Source organism: Onychostruthus taczanowskii, unplaced genomic scaffold (assembly GCF_017590055.1).
Source record: "Onychostruthus taczanowskii isolate IOZ18803 unplaced genomic scaffold, ASM1759005v1 scaffold57, whole genome shotgun sequence".
NCBI lineage: Eukaryota > Metazoa > Chordata > Aves > Passeriformes > Passeridae > Onychostruthus > Onychostruthus taczanowskii.
In genome coordinates, this window is record NW_024503346.1 from 3,179,199 (window position 1) to 3,201,737 (window position 22,539).

The 22,539-nt window shown below is 40.7% G+C and overlaps 1 protein-coding gene across 3 annotated transcripts; it reads right to left on the reverse strand.

The window, feature by feature from the left end:
* Positions 1–914: 914 nt before the first annotated feature.
* LOC121343074 (serine/threonine-protein phosphatase 4 regulatory subunit 1-like) lies at positions 915–22,510 on the reverse strand. 3 transcript variants are annotated; one of them, XM_041417908.1, is made up of 20 exons: positions 22,427–22,510; positions 22,287–22,331; positions 17,669–17,801; positions 17,232–17,338; positions 16,509–16,651; positions 15,806–15,952; positions 14,108–14,215; positions 12,901–12,966; positions 12,143–12,301; positions 11,504–11,697; positions 10,739–11,172; positions 9,804–10,036; positions 9,151–9,243; positions 8,471–8,656; positions 8,029–8,190; positions 7,347–7,447; positions 6,109–6,229; positions 5,523–5,657; positions 4,700–4,841; positions 915–4,014 (listed from the first exon to the last, which is right to left on the reverse strand). In XM_041417908.1, the coding sequence occupies exons 1-20, from the start codon at positions 22,431–22,433 to the stop codon at positions 3,860–3,862; spliced, it is 2,871 nt and encodes a 956-aa protein (XP_041273842.1). In that variant the 5' UTR covers positions 22,434–22,510; the 3' UTR covers positions 915–3,859. The 3 variants fall into 3 exon arrangements, with proteins under 3 accessions (XP_041273842.1, XP_041273843.1, XP_041273844.1); XM_041417909.1 differs by lacking the exon at positions 22,427–22,510 and adding an exon at positions 18,463–18,506 and having other exon boundaries at positions 22,287–22,332; XM_041417910.1 differs by lacking the exon at positions 5,523–5,657.
* Between the last annotated feature and the right edge of the window lie 29 nt (positions 22,511–22,539).

Below are 22,539 nucleotides of genomic sequence, written 5' to 3' on the forward strand. Positions count from 1 at the left end.
CAGCCCCTCTGCCCCTCCTCATGAATTTGACAGTGACAAAATTCCCTCCTGAATCTTCTCTGGCCTAGAGTTATGTGAATGCCAGGAGTCTCTTTGAAATCCTCTTTTAATACCTCACAATTTATGCACAGGGTATTTCTGCTTTTCTATCAATACAATTCTGCTTGGTAACTCCCAGTTTGAATGCTGATTGTGTTTTGCATAAATTAACTAAATTGCAGCCCTTCTGTTTCATTGGTACTTTTTGTCTGCTTCCATCAGGAACAATGTCAGGGAGATTGCAAGCTGACTACAATTCTCTTCCCTAAGCAAGAGGAAAACATGCAAGAGCCCAATCAGCACCAGTTTCCTGATGGCTGTTGGGCTTTATAAGCTGTATTGTACTCTGGCATTTAACAATTTCTGTTCATTTGGTTCACTTTAAGAAGGGAATGTAACAATTGCCAAAGTGTTCTGAGCCTCTGGTGTCTATTGATAAATATGGAACAGGTGTAACAACAGCTTCTCTTTCTTTCTCCTTAAAAACTCCCTGAGCTAAAAAGTTGTTTGTGCAATGCCAAAGCAAGAACAGGTCTCTGTTCCCAAGTTCCAACACTCAGCTTCCACAGGGAGATGTGCAGCAGACTGGAGTTCACAGGTAAGACAAGACCAACCATGGTGTAAAGCTGCCAAAAACACAAAACTCTGCTCAGGTGCTCCTGAAAGGAGCTTCCCTGTAAGTTCCATATCCCCACAGGCAGGGGAAGTTCCAGCAATTGATGGCACATTTTAAAGATTCTTTTACTACACAGCACAAAGAACTCCCATTCAGCCCTGGTCTGACAGCCAACAGTGCTCACATCTGGGACAGGTTTCATTAACCAAGAAATGCACTCACGTCTCACCCACGACAAAAATGAGTTACCACAAGTTGGTTTATAAAACAGTCACAGGATTTATTGAGATAAATACAAAGTTACATAGATTCTTTAGTCTGACAAATGAATGACACTTCCAGAGTGTCCCCACTTAACTGGGCTCTAAACACCACACTGTAGTGACACAGCTGCCACGTGCTCATCCCACCAGGGCCACAAGTGAGGCTCAAACCTAAGCAACATGACCAACATGCTTTGGATCACAAGTGCTGGACCATTCCCTACAGCATCCCAGCAATATTGCACCAGCTACTGTTACTGTCATGTTCCTTAGCTAGAAATGCTGAAAAGTGATATCCCTACTGCTGCTGTGAAAGTGGATGGACTACTTAACTTTGCTCCACCTGGCTTTTTAAATACATATTTTTGCATAATTTAAACAACCCAGAGAACTGCACGTGAACACACTCATTGCATACATTTGTCTAGGACAAGACGTAAAGTGCAGCCTTTTAGTCATGCTGAAATCATTTCTAGTTTAAAACTAAACCAAAAGGACAAACTTGCAGAGGGTAAATCTGGGTAACAGACCTGCACATTGTCTACAGAAAACCCAGCCCAGAACCCTGCTGGCCCCCATGAGGACATGCAACTGTGGACTGTAACAGGAGGTTTTAAATGCTGGACTGAAATAACCTTGTTCAAAACCAACCTGAATTTGGGAGCCAGTGAGGTACCAAAATATTGTTAAAAAACAAAGAACTTGGTTCAGCCTTTTAGTGAACTTTTATAGCTGGTGGCTTACCCTTTACACACATCCTAGTTAAAAACTCCTGCTGAACACTACCCAAACATGCTGAACCCTATGGAAGCTTGTGTTTTCCAGTGGATTATTGCAAGTCAAGGTAATTATTGAAGGTGATCTGACAAACAGCAACCTGGGTTGGGTTAACCTTCAAGGTATTTAATTTATATACAGTATATTTCAAACATACTTACATATACACACAATTAAAAAAATCTGTTCAGTGCTGAGAAATTTAAAGAACTGATAATAAAAAACAGAAGTGAAACCTTGTCAGAAAGGCCTTAGAAAATCTGAACTGTTAGAAAATATCAGTATAATGCCAGCATTAGAAAAAGATATTAGAACTAGAAAAAATTAACTTGAGAGGTCTTTTTGTTAAGAAATTGCAATCATAAAAAGTCTGTACTGAAGAAGCATTTGTTTTAAATTATAAAAAAACTGTAAAAAATTAAATGCAGAATATTGCAAAGTTTACACTGTTTGCTGCAATAGCAGTGGTGTATTTCTGCCTGCAACTTCCAAAGAGCATTTTGTGATCTTACAGGAAAACAATTTGCTACAAATACTGTACATATTATAATACATGACTGGTTAACTCATACAAAAGTGAGCCCTCCCAAAATACAGAACCCAGCTGAGGAACCTACTCACTGTATTGCCACATTCCAACAGAACCAAAAAAGGTATTTCTGTGAAAACCTTCCCCCATGTGAATTACTTACTATGAACATGAAATAAGAGTGAGTATTTACACAGGTCAGCTGAGGAGAAAGGACTCTGCTCTCAGAAAGAAATTAACTGTTATCACATGAAACCATTTCTTTAGTATTTAAGCATTAGTTTTTAAGCAGGACAAAGTTTCAAACCACAGTAAAGACTGTTTTTCCAGGACCCATGTTATTGCAGATTTGGGATCCAAAAGAAGACAGGGTCCAGCAGAAGTATAAGCTTTATAATTTTTCTGAGGCTACTCAATTTGGCTAACACAATTCTGCTCTTTCTTCCAAGCCCCTGTTCCAACAGACAAGGGACATCCCACTTCACCTTCCATGTCTGACTTGGTGTTTGCCCCAGACCTGGCCCTACAACCCACAGAGGCTGCAGAGCAAACTGTGGCACCACCTTTCCCCAGAACATTTCTGCACTGGGGTTTTGCAGAATTTAGAGCTCCTTTGTTTCTCAGGAAAAGCTGTTTGGGGTTTAACCACCGGGCAGGTTAAAAGGTGTTTGTTAAATGAGGTGTGCATGTAGAACAAACAGACTCAAGCCTGTATCTCTCTGTAATACCCTTGTACAGCTCCAGCTCCTGCTGCAGAACTGAATCTCAACTCAAGTGACCTTTGCTGGGGCAGAAGGAGGAATTTTCCTCTTAGGAACTCTCCAGTCTGCCTGCTCCTGGGAGAGGCAGCAGCAACAAAACCTGACCTGTGAACACCTGTAAGGGCAGTCAGAAGTGTGAAATGTTGCTAATATGATCTGTTAACACTGTAAGGGTATTGCTCAGAAGGAACAAATTAATGGAAACCTCATAATATACAAAGAATCTTGAGCTCTCTGTGCTTTGAAAAATATCACACATAAAAATGACCAACCAATGCTTAATTATAGCAGTGTAACTACTTTAAAAAATGAAATTATTTTTGAGCTATTCCCACTGATACAGAATTAAGTTCTTCATAATTTTTTGTTACAATTCAAAACTATTCACATATATACAGTTTTTTTCAAATAAATGCAATAGGTGGAACATTACAAAGATTATAATAAAAGTGAGGAAAGAACAGTTTCAGGAAAGTTTGCTATAATCAGGCTTTAAGATTTACCAATCTTTTTAAGCTTACAGCAAACTTGTACTAATGGAAATGTTCTGTTAAAAAAATGAAATGTAAATTCCAATTATGCTTAAACACAGAACGTGGTGTAAGACTTTACAGACAATAGTGAAGTGCAGGTGAGGTCAGAGTTATCACCTCGATTTATAAAGGGAAAACCAAAAGGAAGGAATTACTCACAGGAATCAAACACACTGCTGTAGATGAAACAAGGTCATGAAATGAAGACTGCAACATTTCTCAACACCCTTTTCCTGCTCAAATAGGTAACAAAACCCACCTTATCTGTCCTCATTACTCACACTAACAGAAACAAGGTGAAAAACCATCCTGCTGTTCAGCCTTCACTGCACAACAACTCCTTAGTTTTGTTTTTCAATGATGATATTGTCCATGTTACCCTGTTTCAGTTTTATGGTGGCAAAGAAAGACACATCTTGATCTCTGTCAGACTGCAGGGCTAGAATGGTCTCTTCTGCAGCTTCTAGATGAGGATTGCCAACACTTTTAAAATAAGCTGGAATAAGGAGAGAAAAAAGACCATTTTAATCAAATCCAAAGGAATAAACCCTAGAGCATAAATAGTGCAGAAATACAGAGAATGCCAAAACCATCTGGGGCAGCTTATCCAGCTTAAAGTTTCCTTACAGAAACTACAGGAAACTAAGGAAGCTGACAGAAAAAGAGAAATATGCTGCTTCTGATTCATCTTATTAGGTACTTAAATACCTCTAAGATAAACCTTTTTGCTGAGCCCTAAATAGAAATGCATCAATGAGCAACATGACGCTGCTACTGTACAACACATTCCAAACCCTTCTCCATACTTTATTCTGAAAAGAAGTGAGGAGATTTCTGTTCTTCTTCCCCGGAACGACCAGAGGGCAGCACACAAACGCGTTTTGGGAGCAGCAGCCGGCGCTGAGGAGGAAGGCGGGCTCGCCGAGGCGGAGCAGCCCCGGGGCGGCTGGCGGGGCCGCAGCGCCGCCGTGCGGGGCCGCTCGGCACCTGCAGGACCGGCCGGGCAGCTCCGGCCCTCTCGGCATCAGCAAAGCCACTCGAGCACTCTCAAATCTGAATTTAAATGCTAAATTACAATGCGTAATTCTGTCTTACAGCCTTGCACCGACTGAGCTACAAGAGCTGTGCTGGCAGAGGAGAGCCCGAGGTGTTGATCTGTCCGAGGAAATGAAGGACTGCACCTTTCTCCAGCAATGTCTGCCTGAGAGCCTTGGCGAGCAGGACCCTGACGTTTGGCACAGGATCTGATGCAAGGCTGAGAAGGCTGGGGAGTAAGTGTTCAACAAACTGGTCCACAGGCATGCACTCCTCTTCTACTACAGCCTATGAGACAAACACACAACAGAAAAAGCAAGATTTACGTTAAAAATACACTATTTGCCATTCCTTTCATTTCTTTCCACCTTGCCCTTAATTTGGCCTGTTAAGAAAGCTCTGAACGAGAACACCCCACTCTGTGTCTCACCATTTTGAATTTCAGCCAAAGATGGGCCAGAAAGAGCAGATGAATTTCTTTCAAGAATGTTTTAAGAAATGCTGCTCTCTTGCCTGTCATCACCCTTTTCCCTTTTAATGTTCAACCCTTGCTCCTCACTGCTACCTGAGTAAGCATTTTTGGTTTGGAGGGGGTGAGTGGTGGCAATAAAGAGGGAAATAGTTCCTGGCATCCAGCACCCGTTGGTGGTGTGAAGAGCTCTTGTGATCCTTTAGCCTAACATTTGTTTAATCCTTGGCTGTGCATCTCTGTTTGGGACTTGACTCTTGGCTTTGCCACTGGGATACCAGACAGCCCAAGGATCAGCTGTGGCAGCTGGAAGCACAGACCCAGACAGGGATCCAGCTTGGGGTGGGACAGCCAGAAGCCAGCACCGAGACCACACTGACTCTGACCAAACCAAAAATAACAAAAAAAAAAAAACTGTGAGTCAAATTTCAGTTTTGCCCACATTGCTGCAAAACCCCAAATTCAATGTACACATAGAAACAGAGAGAGAACATTCCAACCTGACAAATGAAGGCAAAGGCTTGTCTCCCAACCCACTTGGAGCAGTGGCGAAACCGCACTACGAGCTCATTGATGAAATTTAATCCCAGGGCATTGGCACTGTTTGCATAGAACTTCTGTAGTATTGCTACTACCTGTGAGCCAAAGGAATGGGAAAAGGAGGGGAACAAAAAGAAGAAATGGAACTTCAGCTTCAGCCCTTAGACTTCAAAAGACATCATTTCATTTGAATTCTACAAGGGACACTGTATTCCTGCTTGTAGACTTCATAACAAATTAAAAGATCAGTAGTTGGTTGTTCTCTGTTTTATTGTGGGGTTTTTTTTTCCCCCCAGAATGAAGGTTTCCCAAATCACATATACTGGCTTTCATTCGCATACAACCACAGAGAAAAATTTCAGTATCTGTGGCAGTCTGACAACTCAAAATATTTTATAAACTTTCCACTTCACTTTTTTCCATATTCATTCCTGTGTTTATCAAAACATCCCTATTCACCCTACTGTCTGAAAAACCAGTGATTTCAGGTACCCTGTCCAGGACCACTTTGCTGCTCTCCTGCAGGAAGTGAACTAAATCCCCTACCAGTTTGAAGGAGATCCATCGAACTTCTGAAACTTTATCGGAGCACAGAGTAAGTGCAATGTGCCTTAGGTAGTCATAGACATCATTGGGATTGTAGAGCTCCAGGATCAGGATCAGCTGCCTGGAACACAAAGGAAACCATTACTGTACCAAGGGCAGCACCAGCCTGCTGCCATTCACCAGAGCTCTTACAGGTGGGGAAGGAGCACCAAAGCAGCAGGGTTACTACAGAGCCCTTGAGCAGTTTGTTCTTCTCTTCACTTGTTACAGGTACAGGCTTTAATCCATCAGGGAGGCTCAGAAACACTGTGATCCAAACTACATGTACCAGTGTACCAACATTATCCAACAGAATAACCAAAAGCTACAAACAGAAGCATGAGAAGCCTTTTTCAGCTTCAAACCAATACCCCTGTACATTCTTGCAAAGCAAACACTGAATATTTACCTCAGTGTAGAAATCTACATTTCAGAAAATAATTCCTATCACAGAACCACACAGAACTCACTCCAGCCACAGAACCAGCACAGAACCAGTACCCACACAGAACTGGGGCAGTGGCAGCTCCCCACCAGAGCTCAGGGAGCTGCTGTGTAACTTCTGTACCACTGTGAGTTTTTTGTGCCAAGCTGGAAAGGGAGAGCAAGTGCTCAACAACCCTAACACAGCAACAAAATAATCACAAAGGTCAGACTTTATCTGCAAACCGTGGCTACAATGGTGCTGCAAATATCAACAGGGCTTGTAGAAGAACTGTGGGATGATAATCTACTTCTGTTACATACCCAGTCTTATAGAAGTACCAAAAAAAATCCCAACTTATTTTTCAAGAACTGTTTTTTCTTTCCTACACATTAAAAACATTACTTTTTACATGCATTTCACTAACTTTTGCAAGAGTCTTGAACTAATAAATTCTCACTGAATAGTATCTACCAGATTGTCATGTTTCATCAGGTGCAAGTGAATCAGGTCTCCATTTTAGTAAATCACAGGCATTTAAGTTTTAGTCACATATTACAACAGAACTTGTGGGAAAAAAAACCCCAAACCAAAACAAAAAACCCAAACACCCTCAACTTCCCCCAAACAACCCTAACAGCCAGTGGCTTTTTCCTTCCTAAAGAAAGGTTGTAAACTTTTACCTTCTAATAAGATGTGCTAACTTCTAAATGTAATAACTTATTTCCAAGTTAGTAATACAGGTTAAAAATCAGAAGTTAACAAAATTACATACTCTGCCAGCTCGTAACGAAACCTCCAGTTCCTGCTGTTATCAGTCACCACAAATTCTTGCAGCTGGTAAAGATACTCTCGCCTTTTGTCTGCATGAAGTAGCTAAAGGAAAAACATTACTGGCATAAAACTGATAAAACTTCAGACTTGCAGTTCTCTGGTGTGTCACTATTCACACCTATGTGCATTTTCCTACATGAAAGCAAGTGACCAATCACAAGGTGCTTCCTAAAAAGTGCAGAGTCAGCTGAGTGCCTGGACACACACAAGTGACATCCAAAGTGCTAGAAGTCATCCTTTTAGCAACACCCAAAGCACCACCTCAGGGCATGACAGTGAGTAACCAAAAGCTGAGGATCTGTGTGTGTTCCACAGCAGCCCACCAGGATCTGCCCTCTTCTCTCCCAGCCCCAAACATAAATTGCTACTGGGCCAATTTTCCATTTACAACAGCCAGCAGCATTTACAACCACATTTACAAACGGTTTTCAGATTGGTATTTTGTTGGGATATGAGAGAAAAGAGAAGTAAGGCACATTAAAAGAAGGAAGAGAGGCACACACACAAAATGCTAAAAACTAAACATTGATTAGATACTGAGACATTCACAGCTTATTCAAAAACTCTTTATATAATGGAGTCAGAAAAAAAATTATGTTGAGAAATGTATTACATTTTCCTACCTTCAGAAAGTCATAGAGATGTTTGAGGACACCGATACGCACTTCATCCAGGTCTTTCAAGAAGCCATTGAAAATTGGCACCAGATCAGCAGCTGTTAACTGATCCCCCAGGATCACAGCCAGCTCGTGGATGGAGAAAGCCAGAGTGCGCCGCACCTTCCACTGCAAACGGGCCAGCAAGGGAACTACATGAGGCACCGTGACTACAATAAACAAGCTTTTGAACTACCCCTGTGTGAGGATTGAGAGAGCAGGACAAAGAGGGCTAGTAGAAAGTGCTAATCATATTTATGAAGTCTGATTTAAATCTGGGATTTTATATTTTTAGTGCACGTTTATTCCGTTATATGAAATTATGTGATCTTCTAACTACAGTACAGACTGATGAAAAAACCTCCTCCACAAAATTCTGGTTTTTTGCAACAAAACTCTCTTTTCTTACCTGTACATCTGAAGCCAGTGTCTCATAGGTGTCCTTGAGGCAGTGCCAGTTCTGCCTGCCCAGTGTCAGGGCCACCCCAGGCAGGCTGTAGGCACAGTGCTTGGCAATCTCAGTGTCAACAGTCTGGGCCCGAGCAGGGTCAGTCATGGACAGGTACTGGTCCAGTAAAGGCTGAGGGATGATGTCCTACAGACAGACACACTTCCATTTAACAGCAGAAAGAAAACACAGCTGCTGTGCTGCAGTTCTACCCATCAGCCAGCACCTAAACACAAGAGACAAGACACCCCTCGTGTGTGTTACCCTCACCAAGGGTACATGACTCCAGTGGTTATTTATCCTCTCATTAGGATAGAGCAGTCAGCAAGGAACAGTCATTACAGCTTTATCAACACCTTGCATCAACCAAGCTGAAAATTCCTTCTTTGCTGGCACCAAACAGTAAATCAGTGACAGAGCAGGGCAGTCAGTGCCTACCTTGGATGCACAGGTTACCCCTAAGGCACCAAAAAGGCAACAGAATGTTCCTAATTTTCTCGTCTAAAACAGGGTTCTCCTTGAATTCTGGAGCATTCCTGCACATTCTGCAACTGATCCATTGCAGAAGGTATCACTGCACTAAGGGGAAGATGAACTGTTCACAGTACTCCACTAAATCCATTAGATGCCATTTTCATCACCTGTAATTTTGACTTGTCATCTTCAAACGGTGGATTATTTTCTTGCTCTTTCCTCAAAAAGACACTGGTTCCTCTGTGTTGTTCTTCTGAGTCCTATAAAAGAAGGTACCAGGTAGTGAAATGAAGGAGACTTGGTGCTTTTTGGGCTATTTCAAAGCATCAGGGTGCAGAACAACAGAGCTCAGATTCAGAACAGCCCTGCACAGGCTGAGCCTTGTTCAGTGTGTTTATGCAAGTACAAAAAGACAACAGTTGCACACTGAGGCAAACAGACTGTGGCAGCAACAAGGGCAGCAGTAGTTAAGATTTACTTCTAAAGAAAGGAATCTAACATCACAAACCCAACATTCATACACATTTTGGATGGTTACTTTTAAAGAGGTTTTATTCTTGAAATTAAATTATGTCAACAGAATTTTATCATAAAATAAAAAAACCCAAAACCTGTACAAGACTACTGCAAAACGTTACCTCCTGGATTATTTGTGTGCAAACAGAAATGATAACCTTTAATGGCTTTTCTTTTGTTAATTAGAGTAAGTAGAATATGATAGCCTTGGTCTAGTAATGTTAAAAGGATCAAAAGTGGGTCAGTTTTGCCAGGGACTACATAACCCCACACAGCTCAGAGATGGAGCACAACATGTACTTACTGTGCTTTTCAGCACACTGCTGCTTGACTGGTCACTGATGTCACCCTGGGAGGCAGAGGATGAAAGAGTGTCACCCTGCACCTGGTGGCAGGCAGCACCTGAAACTGCTGTTTCATCCAAAATCATTTTGTTCTGAAGATTGTCACCACTTACTTCCATTTTTTTGGCTTCACAGTCACCAACAGAATCAAACTGGGCAGCTCTGAGAGCAGCAGACAACACTTGGACCTGAGCTGTATAAAGCAGAAGATGGTTATTTAGTCTCATTTCTGCATTTAAAGACATTAATAATAGCCTTGTGCCAATAGGCTCTTGTGATTAACTCATCTGAAAAGATAAAAGGTAGCCCAGTAGGAGCTGCACACAAATGCTGTATTAGCAAACATTTGCTCTTGGAAAGAGAAGGCATTTTACTGCAGAGCACTCAAGAGATTTGGTGAAACATGAAACTGAGCTGACTGTGGATGGCAAGAAGGATTTGGTCCATGAAGCACAGATCCCACTGTCAGGCCCATATCCTTCTAATGCTTTTGACAAAGGGCCTGTTTCAGGTGGGTAAGGACAAAGAGCTTGAAATTAGGGCCATTCTCAGTCAGCCAACATTAGATGAATTCAGCTTTTAACACTGTCACTAAACCCACAGGACCTACAATACTCAAAACCTGTTAAAACTGTCTTTAACAAGCTGGTTTCCCTTTTGTAGTTAGATCAATTTATTTTTCAAGCAAACAGAAGCCAGGAACATTTCCCCAGCTGCTCTAGAAATAACTTAGGTCTTAGGAAAAAGCTGTTGCATAGCCTTCTACATTAATTTATTACTCAAGATACGTTCATCACCCTATGAAGATCAAGCTAATTAAAATGCAGTCAAGCGTTTTGTAAAGGTCAGAAAACCTGCTCAGAGAAAACAGAATTTTACTGTCACAGAGTCTCACCTTGAACATCTGGATCATCTATGTGCTCCTGTAAGCTTTGTAGAACCTTTTTTATTTCACTGCTAGCAACACAGTTATTACATGGCACAGAGCAGGCATCGTTGTGCTTCTCAGCCTTGAACTGCAGCAACTCCAGGTCCTGACTTATGTCGGGCAGAGGAGGGCGCCAGTACAGGAACGTGTTAAACACGTCCTCTGCAGACGGCAGCGCCGAGCTCAGCCCCGGAAAGCTGCTCTCCTTCGTGCCTTCAGTGGCACCGGCAGCAGTTTTGTCACCCTGACACAAGGCAGACGCATCTTCTGCAGGGCTGGCACAACAATCTGAACTTTTTTCCCATGTATTTTTATTTAGGTCCGCAGAGAGCTTTGTATGAACTTCTGCTGAAGTCTCCTCAGTGGATGATTCTGGTTTGATTTCCATTGGTTGTTCTGAGCTGGAAACAAAGTTATTGAAAGTAAACTTTAAGTATTCTGTAACAAGAGGTTTTCAGTGAAATACTTCGTAAAAGACAGCAGCAACAACAGAAACTTTTCTCTAAAGGTAGAATTTGTTACCACTATGCTTTACTTCACCAGTTTTCCCTTGCCCTCCTGCGAAGCCAAAGTGAGTTTTTCAATAATGTGGTTACTCAAATGTGTGATCTCACTTTTCAGACCTTTTCTGGAACTGCATTCTCAACTTGAAAATTTTTAGTCTTGACAAGCAACAAAACCCCTTTTTTTTTTTAACCCCTTTCACCACATCACACCTTTCCCAGGATTTACCTGGGCAATGCAGCATTTGCACTGGAAGACACCACAGTGATATTGTTGCTTGGCTGACAGGAATTGGAATTCACATCTTGTACTGGTGGTCGGATACTCAGTGTCCCATCCTCTCGAATGTAAAGACCAGCACTTGAAGGGTTTGCAAAGGTAGAAATAAATGGGCCAAGAGACTGAAAAGCAGCCTGACGAACCTGTGGTGGTGTGAGAGCAACAGTCAGGCTTCATGCAACTCTCACAGAATGGAAAAATCTTAATTTGGTGCAATTTTCAGTAAGAACCAATTGGTTCTTAATATAACAGCTTCATTTAATACCAAATATAACCAATTACCAAATAAGTGACACCTAAGCAAAGGGTGATACACCTAAGCATATAACTACAATAATTGTACAGAAATCTTTTGGAAGTTATAAATTTGAAGAACATCTCTTTACTTCTACTCATCTATTTAACACAAGCAACCTTTTCTCAGAAGAGTATTTACACTTATAAGCTGCTGAGAGAGAGAAAACATAAGAAACTGTCTCATTAGAGATTAGTTTTTAGCACATTAAGCTCTGGTCTCAGAAAATGCACTTCAAAGCACTACTAAACATGATTTGTTTAGGATCTGCCATTCCAGAGGGAGCTACTCACCCATCTGCAGGTGTCACTGATCAGGCTGATGAACAGTGGGGACAGTTTGCTCCTGCGAACTTCCGGGGACGTGGTGTAAGACACTGCCATGAAGCATTCAGCACAAGCCTTCCTCATTCCCCACACACTATCAGAACACAGCTCAAAGAACTTGGGAATCTGCCAAAAACAAGCCAATCCAAAACTAATTCAAGACTAAACAAAGACTGAAGCGATATCAAAGTATTTGTTTGAAAACTGGAGACAATAAGTAAAGAACAGAAGAAACAGGGACAGGTTAAAGGCATACACTAATTAAAGGAATTGGAAAAAACCCATCTGTCTCTAACTCCATTAGGAATGTGTGTACAACTATTTGCAGAAACAAAGAATAGAAAGAACTATTAATGGCCTATTTTCCCTGAAATCATAATTGAATTGATGATCATCTAGTTCAGGGAAAAATAAAAGTGGCAATTCTACAATGTGTGTGCATACATAAACATATGTGTGTATATATACATACATACATATATATATATATATATATATATATCTCTACTGTCAATTACATTGTTAAACACGCTTTGCAAAGCAAGAACTTTGCATTTCTCTTAATTCCCAGTTTTGTTGTGTAATTGTAACCAAGGCCTTAGCCAAACCAATTAAAAAATGCATGCACACTGATTAATTTATAGAGAAGACAATAAAGGAACTCATTATTAAACTTTCTGAACTGAGAAATACAGGCCTTGCAAATTGATTTGGTTTTCACATACCAGCAGTCTTTCAGTGGCTTCTTGCCCAACAGCATTACAAATGTCACCAAAATTAGCTGCACAAATCTAAGAAATAAAAAGTCATTAATAACACTGTGTCTCTTTCAAGGGCATTAGCTTGATTATCAACTCCACCATGCATTATTTATCCCATCAAACAACTGCACATGTTTTGACTCTTCCAATTTCAGGCCTGTAATCCTGAAATCAGGCTCATGTAATATTAACTCATGTAATATTAACTCATCCAAACAAAGAGTCATTGGAGCAAGTGTCCATACACCACATGCCTCTGGGATCAATAGTAATAAAGGTTTCTGCACAAGGAGCATCATCTGCTCCAGTAACCACCAGAAGGGACAATAAGCCCACATGAAAGTTGAAATCACTTTGAGCAGCAGCTGTCAAACCCAAAGCAGGCCAGAACATGATACCAGGGTCAGGACTTAGGTGTACTGACAGCACTACCCTGGCTCAAGGTGGCTTAAGTGCTTTGCTGAAGCAAAGTTTAATCAAGGTCTCAAGTTCGTGCCATTTACAGGCCATTACAGAAGCTCTAATTAAGGCAGAAGGGACATCCCCTCAGACTGGAAAAAGATGTTGGCAAAATCTGAAATCATTTAAGATAGAGCTGTGTTCATACACGTTTTAGTCACTCTCTGTGCACAGCTCAAATTCCAGCAAGTGCAGCTTATGTTGCAGACCAAGCTGAAGCTTGGTGTGACCCTTAAGTCTACACAAGTATTTTAATGCTTCTTATGCTACAAGTTTCCTTTTGTACTCAAACATGAGTTAAAGTAAGCCTTACACTTTGGGGATTTCTCCTTTCAATAATAACAGATTTTTTTAAAGAAAGGATGTCTCAAATGTCTGTTATTTTTTAATTTTGAAATAAGATGCTAGAAATTATAAAAGTTGTTGCTATCCTATAACCAAGCACAGCAGCTTAGGAAAAAAAAAAACACATTGTGCAAAACTATTAAATGTACAAGAGCAGTTTAATTACTGAACCTAACCTACTGGCCAAAGTCTACTATCTGTTTCTTTACTGAACCACAGAAACTAGAACCATGTCAATAAATCAAAACTTCTCTTCCAGATGCTTTGAAAGCCCATCAGCTAGAGTTATGACTAAATTATGCAGGAAAGCATTTGGACAGCAGTACAAACTCATTTTCAGGTGGTTTAGGGCTGGACACACACCAACCTTTCGGACTTGAAACAATTTCCCATCACTGCACAGTTCACAGAAACGAGGAAGCAGCATGTGCTCAACTGTTGTTCTGCTCAACATAGAAGCCATTTTACAGATTATCTGAAAATCAGAAAAGGAATATGTGTAAGGAGAAGAAAATTATAAAGCTTTTAAGCACAGCTAAATATTCCTCCTAAAAATTACCTCAGAGAGCGAGACAGTGATTACAATCAAACAGATGAAACTGCTACACATTATTTGTATTTCCATACACCTGTTTTATGTAAAGCACAACCACAGCTTTACTTTAAATCATTCTATGCCAGAACATAACATTTCTGCATTTAATTCTTTGTCTTTTTTATCTGGTTAGACTTTTACTAATAGATTTGCTTTCAAGGTGTTTGCAATGTGGCAAACACTGGCATTTTTTATGGAGAAGACAAAAGTTCCATTGCACTAAGGATCTTACAAAAACCACACTCTCTAAGCATACTAGAAATATCCCAAGGTTCAGCATGCAAGTACAACATTGGTCTTTAACAGCTCAGATACTTAAACACATGCACAGACCCAGCTCTGTAGGCTCAGATACCACAGTAAAATACAAGTTTGCCATACAGCAGGAGAAAAAAAAAAGGAAGTGCAAGAAAAATGAGTTATTTAGGTGAGCCAATGCACACTTTACAGGAATGATGCCCAGGAATTTTAGGAGTTAACAGTGTATAAATAAAGGAAGTTAGCAATGTGCTTATTAATTCAGCTTTCTCTGAGGAACCACCAGTTTCCTCTACCAACACAAACCATGTTTCTGCTGTGAGAATCATGTGCTTTGGGTTGGGTGTTTCCTTTCAGCTCCCACTTTCTGGGAGAAGTTGTAAGTCTTATATTTGCAAGAGGAGAAAGCAAGGGGCTCTGATGCACCAGGGGTTTAATGCTTACACAAACATCATCAGATTACAGTCCTCATCTTTCTGGTTTTATTTTTCAAAAAATATTGAAGCTTTCTACCTTCACAAAAAATAAGCTTTATTCCTTTCTAGGAATAAGTGCTTGCCTTTGTAATGGAATGCTAAATAACAACTAAGGAAGAGACCATTCAAGGACTTTCCTACAAATTTTCAAACTCCTAAAAGGCATCTGGTGCTCAGATGTCATCCTGGAAAACTGCCTAAGCAATTCCCAACTCCCAAACAAGGAAGAGGAAAATCTAGCTGGTAAAATATTTTACAGGTCAAGTGTCAGATATCCATGCTGAAATGTAATTACACACCAGCACTTTTCTGTGGAGTCAACTGATTTCTTGAAAGTCACCAGGCAATGTTTTTTTCAAAACACTTCAGAACAGAGATCAGGTCACATTTCTACAACATTACTGTGAAACCTGGTAAAGCAAATGTAAAGAACACTCTGGGGAATGTAACAATCCTAACAAGGATTTTAAAAAAGGCTGCCAAGGACCAATTGTATTTTAAAACTATTCAGCTACTATTTTGACATCATTTAGCATCCTGAAGCATCAAGATGGTCTCTTCAAATCTGATATTTTCAAAAATGCAGAATAAAAATTAAAGACTTGTTTTGTTAAAGTAAAAATCCAAATATCTTCCTGCATAAACACAAAAAGTTTGATGGCTTACTTCATTTAGTGTCAGCACTATTCCTGGACCTCATCTTAATCACCACTATGAATTAATGTTATCAACTTACATTGACAGCTTCCACCTTGTACTCATCATCACTGTCAGGAGCAGAGAGGTCCAGCAGAATTGGACACACCTTATTTTCAATGTCACTCTGAGCCACAAGATCTTGTTCCAGCAGTATCAGCAGTGCTTCCTGGCCTGCCTTTCTGACCTATAAACAAACACACAAAACCAGTCTGTCACTAGAAAAAGAACATTTACAGATACAAGAACCACAAAACCCTCTATCCTTTGAATGGACACACAGGTACAAGCTAAAAAAACAAACCCAGTAAAAAAGTCTTAGCTTTATTATCAAAAGGAATTAGTAACAAATACTAAAGTTTAATATAATCATTAGATGACATTTCATCACATTCTGAAAATGAGACAAAAGATGAAGTAGAAGACAGGGTTTTCAAGTCATGACTCCTGTAACAGATCTGTCCACGTGCTGTCAGGCAGATCCTGAAGTCTCCCATTATCTGCTAAGGGAAGTATTAAAAACAACAAAAATAAGAAAAAAAAAAAAAAAAAAAAAAAAAAAAAAAAAAAAAAAAAACAGACCTCCCTAGAGGAACGTGCTGAAACCAATAAACACAGAGCACTACATAAAAGCCAGATATCAACCAACATGGAATTTCTTCTTATCTCTTTCTCATGCCTTAAATTCACTGAACTACACAGAATTTTCCAAGGATTCAACTCCTGTTGTCTGCTTTTCCTACCTGATTGTTAACATCTGTGAGGTACCTCACCACTATGGGCATAAGGTATTCAAAAAATGCTGTTGGGAATTTTGGTCGACTTTCTTGTAGAAAGATGGCAATAGGAGGAATCTGTTCCATCAGCTCTGTGCGAACAGTTGGCTCTGGAAATAAAAGTCAGATTACATTAGTAAGCATGAAATGAAGATCAGGTACCTTAAGAATAAAAGTGGCATTTTTCTTTGTTTTCACAACAGAGGAACATTAATATAACCAAAACATAGAAATAGCATCACTGAGATTGCCTGTTCTTAAAGGAAAGCTGAATAAAACAGAATAGCCTTAAATACATCATCACAGTTCAGAGACTTGGGATCAGTTCCCAAATCAATCCTATAAAATGAGATCACAATCCAGTCACCATGAATGTATGCACAACAACTACTAAAACACAACTGCTCTGTGCCACTTACACCAGATATAACAAAGTAAATGTACCAAATTTCTTTGAAAATGTTGCTTCAGGCCCTATACTAAGAATAGGCCTTTAACATTTACCACACAAAATATTTCAAAAACGAGATAAAAATGAATCTGTTTTCATTGACAGATCTTCCTGCTGGATGATTCAACTTCCTTAGTTCATTCATTGCCTTCTCAAAATCGGAAGTCAGCATTTCCTATGTTGCAATTTACGTAAAATAACTTACACAAATTAAAAAACAAACAAAAGCACTTTCAAACCTGCATCTTCAGAGAGCCTGACCACTATTTCCATTACAGTCAGAAAGTCTTCTTCGTTGTTACTGAAATCTCGAAAGACATCCAGAAGACCCCTGGCAATAATTTGCCTGTGGAGTGAACACAACATTTGCCTTAATGCCCAGCCAGTGACACGAAGATGGGAGGCAAGGGGAACTTCTCAAATGTAAATCGCACCAGAAAACAGATCAAGCTGTTCTCTGAATAGTCCACATACCAACAGAATAAAGATGGAATACAGAGATCTTATTTGATAACCAAGACTGCAAATCTCTTTCCGTGGATGTGTTTTACAAGTTATTCAAATAGAAATAACATCAGGCATGTATTTGGGAGAATAATGAAAGACACAACAACATCTTAACATGCACAGTGCACTCAGACTCAGGTACCACCAAGTGTGCCTGCTGTGCCCTTACCTGTTAAATACATTATCACTGAAGGCATATTTCTCTAGACGAGCCAGTGGAGTTAAGTTATCCTGTCCAGGAATATCCAAGAATGCTGTTATCCTCATGCTATCACAGTCTGGTCCATAATCTTCAAAGCCAACTTGAAGGACATGAAAAGTAACCCCAAAATAAAAAAAAAATTCAAGAGTCAGCAAGAGATGTTACATTGTAAAATGCAAGAAATCAGTAGCTATTTCTTTAAAGGAAAAGCAATTGCACATCACTGGAAACAGCTTACAAAATATCTTAAATTGTGTCTTGCATACAGACTTGTAAATTCAAGCTTTAAAATTTAACTCAACTCTCAAGATCCTTGGCTTTAAACACACTTTACTTTGCCCTTTCCATGGAGGATCCACATGCATTGAGTTAAGAGGGCTCAGCTGACACAATTGCACATCACAAACTGACCAACACATTCAAAAGAGAAGTAAGTCCCATTAGAAGAAAACTGGAATTTTAACAATCATAGTAAATTTCAAACTGTATTGCTTTAAACCAGCAAATTCTTATGTCTGTTTCAAAGTTTTGAGGTACGTTTTTCTCACAGTAGTTACCAGGCCCCACATACCTAAATCAAACAGACTTTGGGAAAAAACTTCAATTTCACAGTACATGTGAACAGCTGGGAGCTCCCTGCTGCACTTATCACCTATGGACTTTTTTCTGTGTGAACCCACTCTTCTCTGAATCCTTTTTGTATTTGCAGCCTCAGATTTTTACCCAAACATTACTACATCAACTGTTACAATTTGCCTTACCAAGTCTAAGAGTCACCATCACAGACCACAGGCAGGAGGTATGACTGTGAAAAGGAAAGGGAATGGGAGAACTTTGTGGCAAACTTATTTTAATCCTTCACTCCTATAACCAAGTGAAATAATGTGCCTGCAATGCAAATCTTTCACACAAATGCTCTTATTTAAGCACTGGATACAGGAACTCCACAGAAAGAGTTGCACTGGAGTAGTCAATATTGCTGCTGTGGGTTTACAATTGTCCCAAGCACTCCTAGAGCCAGACATTTCTTTCACACAAACAGAGAAATGGGATCACACTTAAGCAAATGCAAATTCTGCCAACACAGCTTCTCACATGCATGAAGTATCTCACAAACCAGCACATGTGCTGACAGTGACAACCACTGAAGACAAAAAGCTGCTTCTTTGGTCTAAACTCCATTAATACCCATTACAAATCACTTTATATGTTAAAAAACCCTCTGGTCCAAGCCTCAGGTTTTTTCCAACATTTCCTATGCAAAACTCTGCTTTCCAATTGTTCAGCAAAAGTCAAAACACCCTCAGAAATACAGCTCAGTAAAAGAGGAAGTCATCTGAATATACTTGGAGAGAAATGCTATATCTGGGTCTTCAGGGGAAAAAAAGCAGATTGGTTCAAGGTCTCCAAGGAACCTCAGTGAGTTAAAATACTACAGAAGTTCCAAATTCTGCTTTTCTCTCAGACAACGTGCTCAACAAATTCAACAGATTTCAAACAAACAGAACTGTGGGATTAGATTAAACATTGACATTTCAAATGTGCACACAGATACTACAAGTGAACCCACAGCCACACAATAGGAAACAGATGCTAATTATTCCCAGCTTTTTAGAATGATGACATATTGCACTGACACCCTTATTTCCCCTCCACTGGTCATTATTATTTCTCATGCCTGCCCTTTACAGAAGGGTCTGTCGGGTTCAAAACATTTTTCTGCACAAGTGTAAACAATTGACAGAGCCCAGGTCTGTCTGGGATAAATCTGCTCCAGGACTTTCCCCCAGTCAAAGCATCTGAAGAGGGAACATCCAGATTTGCTGCTTCAGAAGAAACTTGCTGTGTCCCTGACAGCTCAGGGGAAGTTACACAGTGTCTGTGGCATTGCAGATTTCCCTTCTCAAGTTGCCATCCTTAAATCTATGCAATTACAGTATATATATTTGAAATTCCACACAGACCAGACACTCAGCAGCTGATTTTTGAGGTTAGTCACCTGTTACACAATCTAAGACTGATTAGAATCAATATACTTGCCATTAGCTTTACCTAGTTCCCACCTGTCCCTAATTAGAAACACTTTAACAATTAAAGCTATTAGTTCACTTCAAATAGTTCAGAATTCCTACCAATCAAATGACAGTGAAATAAATCCCAGTTCTAACTTTTGACTACAATACCACACCTGGGACTAATTTTGTAAACATGATGTACATGTTTAATTTTACTGCATGGAGCAGCTCCATTATTCATTTAAAGTACTTAAGCCCACATCAGTGCTTCCAAGAGCAGAGAGAAAACAGAGCACCACTACTTATGCTCAGGACTGAGAGTTAAATACCTGAAATTTTTTCCACACACTCTCACTACACATAAGTAAGGAATAATCATAGCAGAATCTATTTTGCCTTCTCTCAAGAATTTCAGTTTTCTTTTCCATAAAATAGGACACCACGGATACTCACATCAAGTACTATAAAGCAAATTCCAAATACTGAACTAGTATTTCTTATCTAATGTTCCTTCACAGATACATCTATTATTCAGTATTTTTCCCTCTATCTAGATCAAATAAGTGAGCTATAAACAGAAATAAATGTGACAGTATTCACAGCTGAACTTGAGTTCACTGTGCTTAAAAGCTGCTCACAGGTGTGAGAAACTCAGGGTCACAGTACCTAGTGGAGCAATTCAATGTCATCACCCAGGGTCACCATTCAGATTTCACAGCACAAACCAGGAAATGTCAGCACCCAGCACAACAGTTTAATCAGCTCAAGAAGGTAATGTTCCCTCCTGGTGTTTGTAGAAGGAAAACCAAATTATTTAAATACTTTCTTATTAATTACACAAAGGGCATAAATAAGCTAATTCTTTCTTCCAGATGACCCATTATTTTATGAAAAACAAGTTTTAAGCTGCACTTGATATAGCTAGATTTTACTACAGCTTTTTCCCACATTCAGAATAAGTCCCTAGACTTCCTGTTTCAACACAATTGATCTTCCACTGCATGACACTATTTCACCAATTTACTTAAGCAAGTAAGAATGCAGTTCCAGTAATTTATTTCACTGAGGTTTTCCTAAAACATATCCTGACCTCTTTGCTAGCCTAATCTCTGGAAAACAATATCTTAGTCATGGGACACCTGAACTCTGCTACAACAGAGAGCTTTTGATTCCATAAATCTAAAGGTACTGTCAAATTAATTAACATAATCAAAGAATATCTTTAAATAATGAAATTAGATTTTCATAAAGCTCTAAAAGGTACATTTATTTACATGCTCATCCCGGAATGGATAAGTTCTTTTATGAATTATCATTTATGGCAAAACTGTCTTTATCTGGACATTTTCACTCACTCGAGTTTTGCCTTACAAGCATCAAGCTTCTTAATCAACTTAGCAAACAAATCTGTTACAGTCTAAACAGAACAGCCAAGGCGTGAACACTAACGGACAACAAACACTTCCAGGGAAGGTCCAAGGCCAAAACCCTTAAGAAAACAACTTTGAAGTTTGCATTTATTTCTGCTCCTCACACTTTACACACTGCTACCTACTAGGGAAAAGCAGAAACCTCAAACTGAGAGCAACAACCAACAGAATTCCACAGAACCAGCTCCTCCCACAGAGGCAACGTCCCTGCACATCTTCCAAACGAAAGGCTTTAGATCCCAGCTGTATTCCAACATTTCCCCTGGTGTTCCTGAAGACCACCTTTCTCCTAAATCAGCTTTTGCATACTCAGGTGGGAAGGTGGGTGGGATGGGTCCACCTGTTTCACATTTCCAAGCAGTATAAAACAATAAAAGTCTTGTGAGAAACAAATAAAGTTTCTCAAAAGAAACGAATACAACATCTTTCTGTTTTAATAGAAAAGTCAGTCCAGCATCCAGCGTGTCAAGGAAGCCAGCCCACAGAGAGAGCTGCTTTCTAAGGCAACAGAAGTTCACACCACTGTTAGTCAAAGCTTTATCTCCTGAAGTCACAGCGCTTACAGGCTGCTTCACGTCTGACAGGTGTGCAGCTCTTCTGGAACACAGCCCTGGACTGCACGGGCGTGTGATGGAGCCGTTCCCTGCTCTGGGACCGGGGCACGGAACTCAACCCAAAGCCACCGGTTTGTGCCATCCAACCGGGGCACGCACGGAGTGTGTTCTTCCCTTCATCCCGAGGTGCGCTCGCAGCACCTCCCTGGGATGCGGGAGCAGCGGACAACGCGTCCTCACAGCCTCTACAGCTTTGCAAAGTCTCACCGCAGCTCAGCAATCCCTGGGCTATTTATCCTAATTCCCACTGACAACGGGAGCGGGGCTGATCCCCTCGCTCCCCCGTGAGCCTTTCCCAGGCTCGGGCGCTGCTGGAGCTGCTGTTTACACCGAGCCCAGCGGCCACTGGAAGCAGCGGGGATGGTCCCAGCGCCCCGGGACCCTTCACCTGCCAGAACTGCCTCAAAATCCTCCCCTCGCCCTCACCGGGGTGAAAATGCGGAGAAGGAAAGAGGGCGACAGGAGGACCCCGGGGTGGGAGCGCGGGCCTGAACAGGGAGCGGAAAAATAAAAAACAGTTACTCACAATCATCTAAGTCATCCTGCAAATCCACAAAATACAAAGGGATCCCTACAAACAAAAAACAGAAGAGAGATACCAGGGGGTTGGTTTCGGAGGGACGGCGGCAGCCCCGGCTGAGCCGCCCGCCCGCCGGCCCCACTTACCGGCCATCTTGGAATGGACATGGGCGAGGAGGAGGAGCGGGAGGGCACAGGGAGGAGCCGCGGGTGCTTCCTGTCGCCGGGTCAGCCCCGAAACGCCACCGGGTGAAGGAGCA

Coding starts and splice junctions, on each gene's coding strand:
- LOC121343074 (XM_041417908.1), bottom strand. Junction 17,339..17,668: donor AGTGATAATGTATTTAACAG/GTAAGGGCACAG, acceptor TTCACTCCACAG/GCAAATTATTGCCAGGGGTC. Junction 6,230..7,346: donor TTTCGTTACGAGCTGGCAGA/GTATGTAATTTT, acceptor TTTGTGTTCCAG/GCAGCTGATCCTGATCCTGG.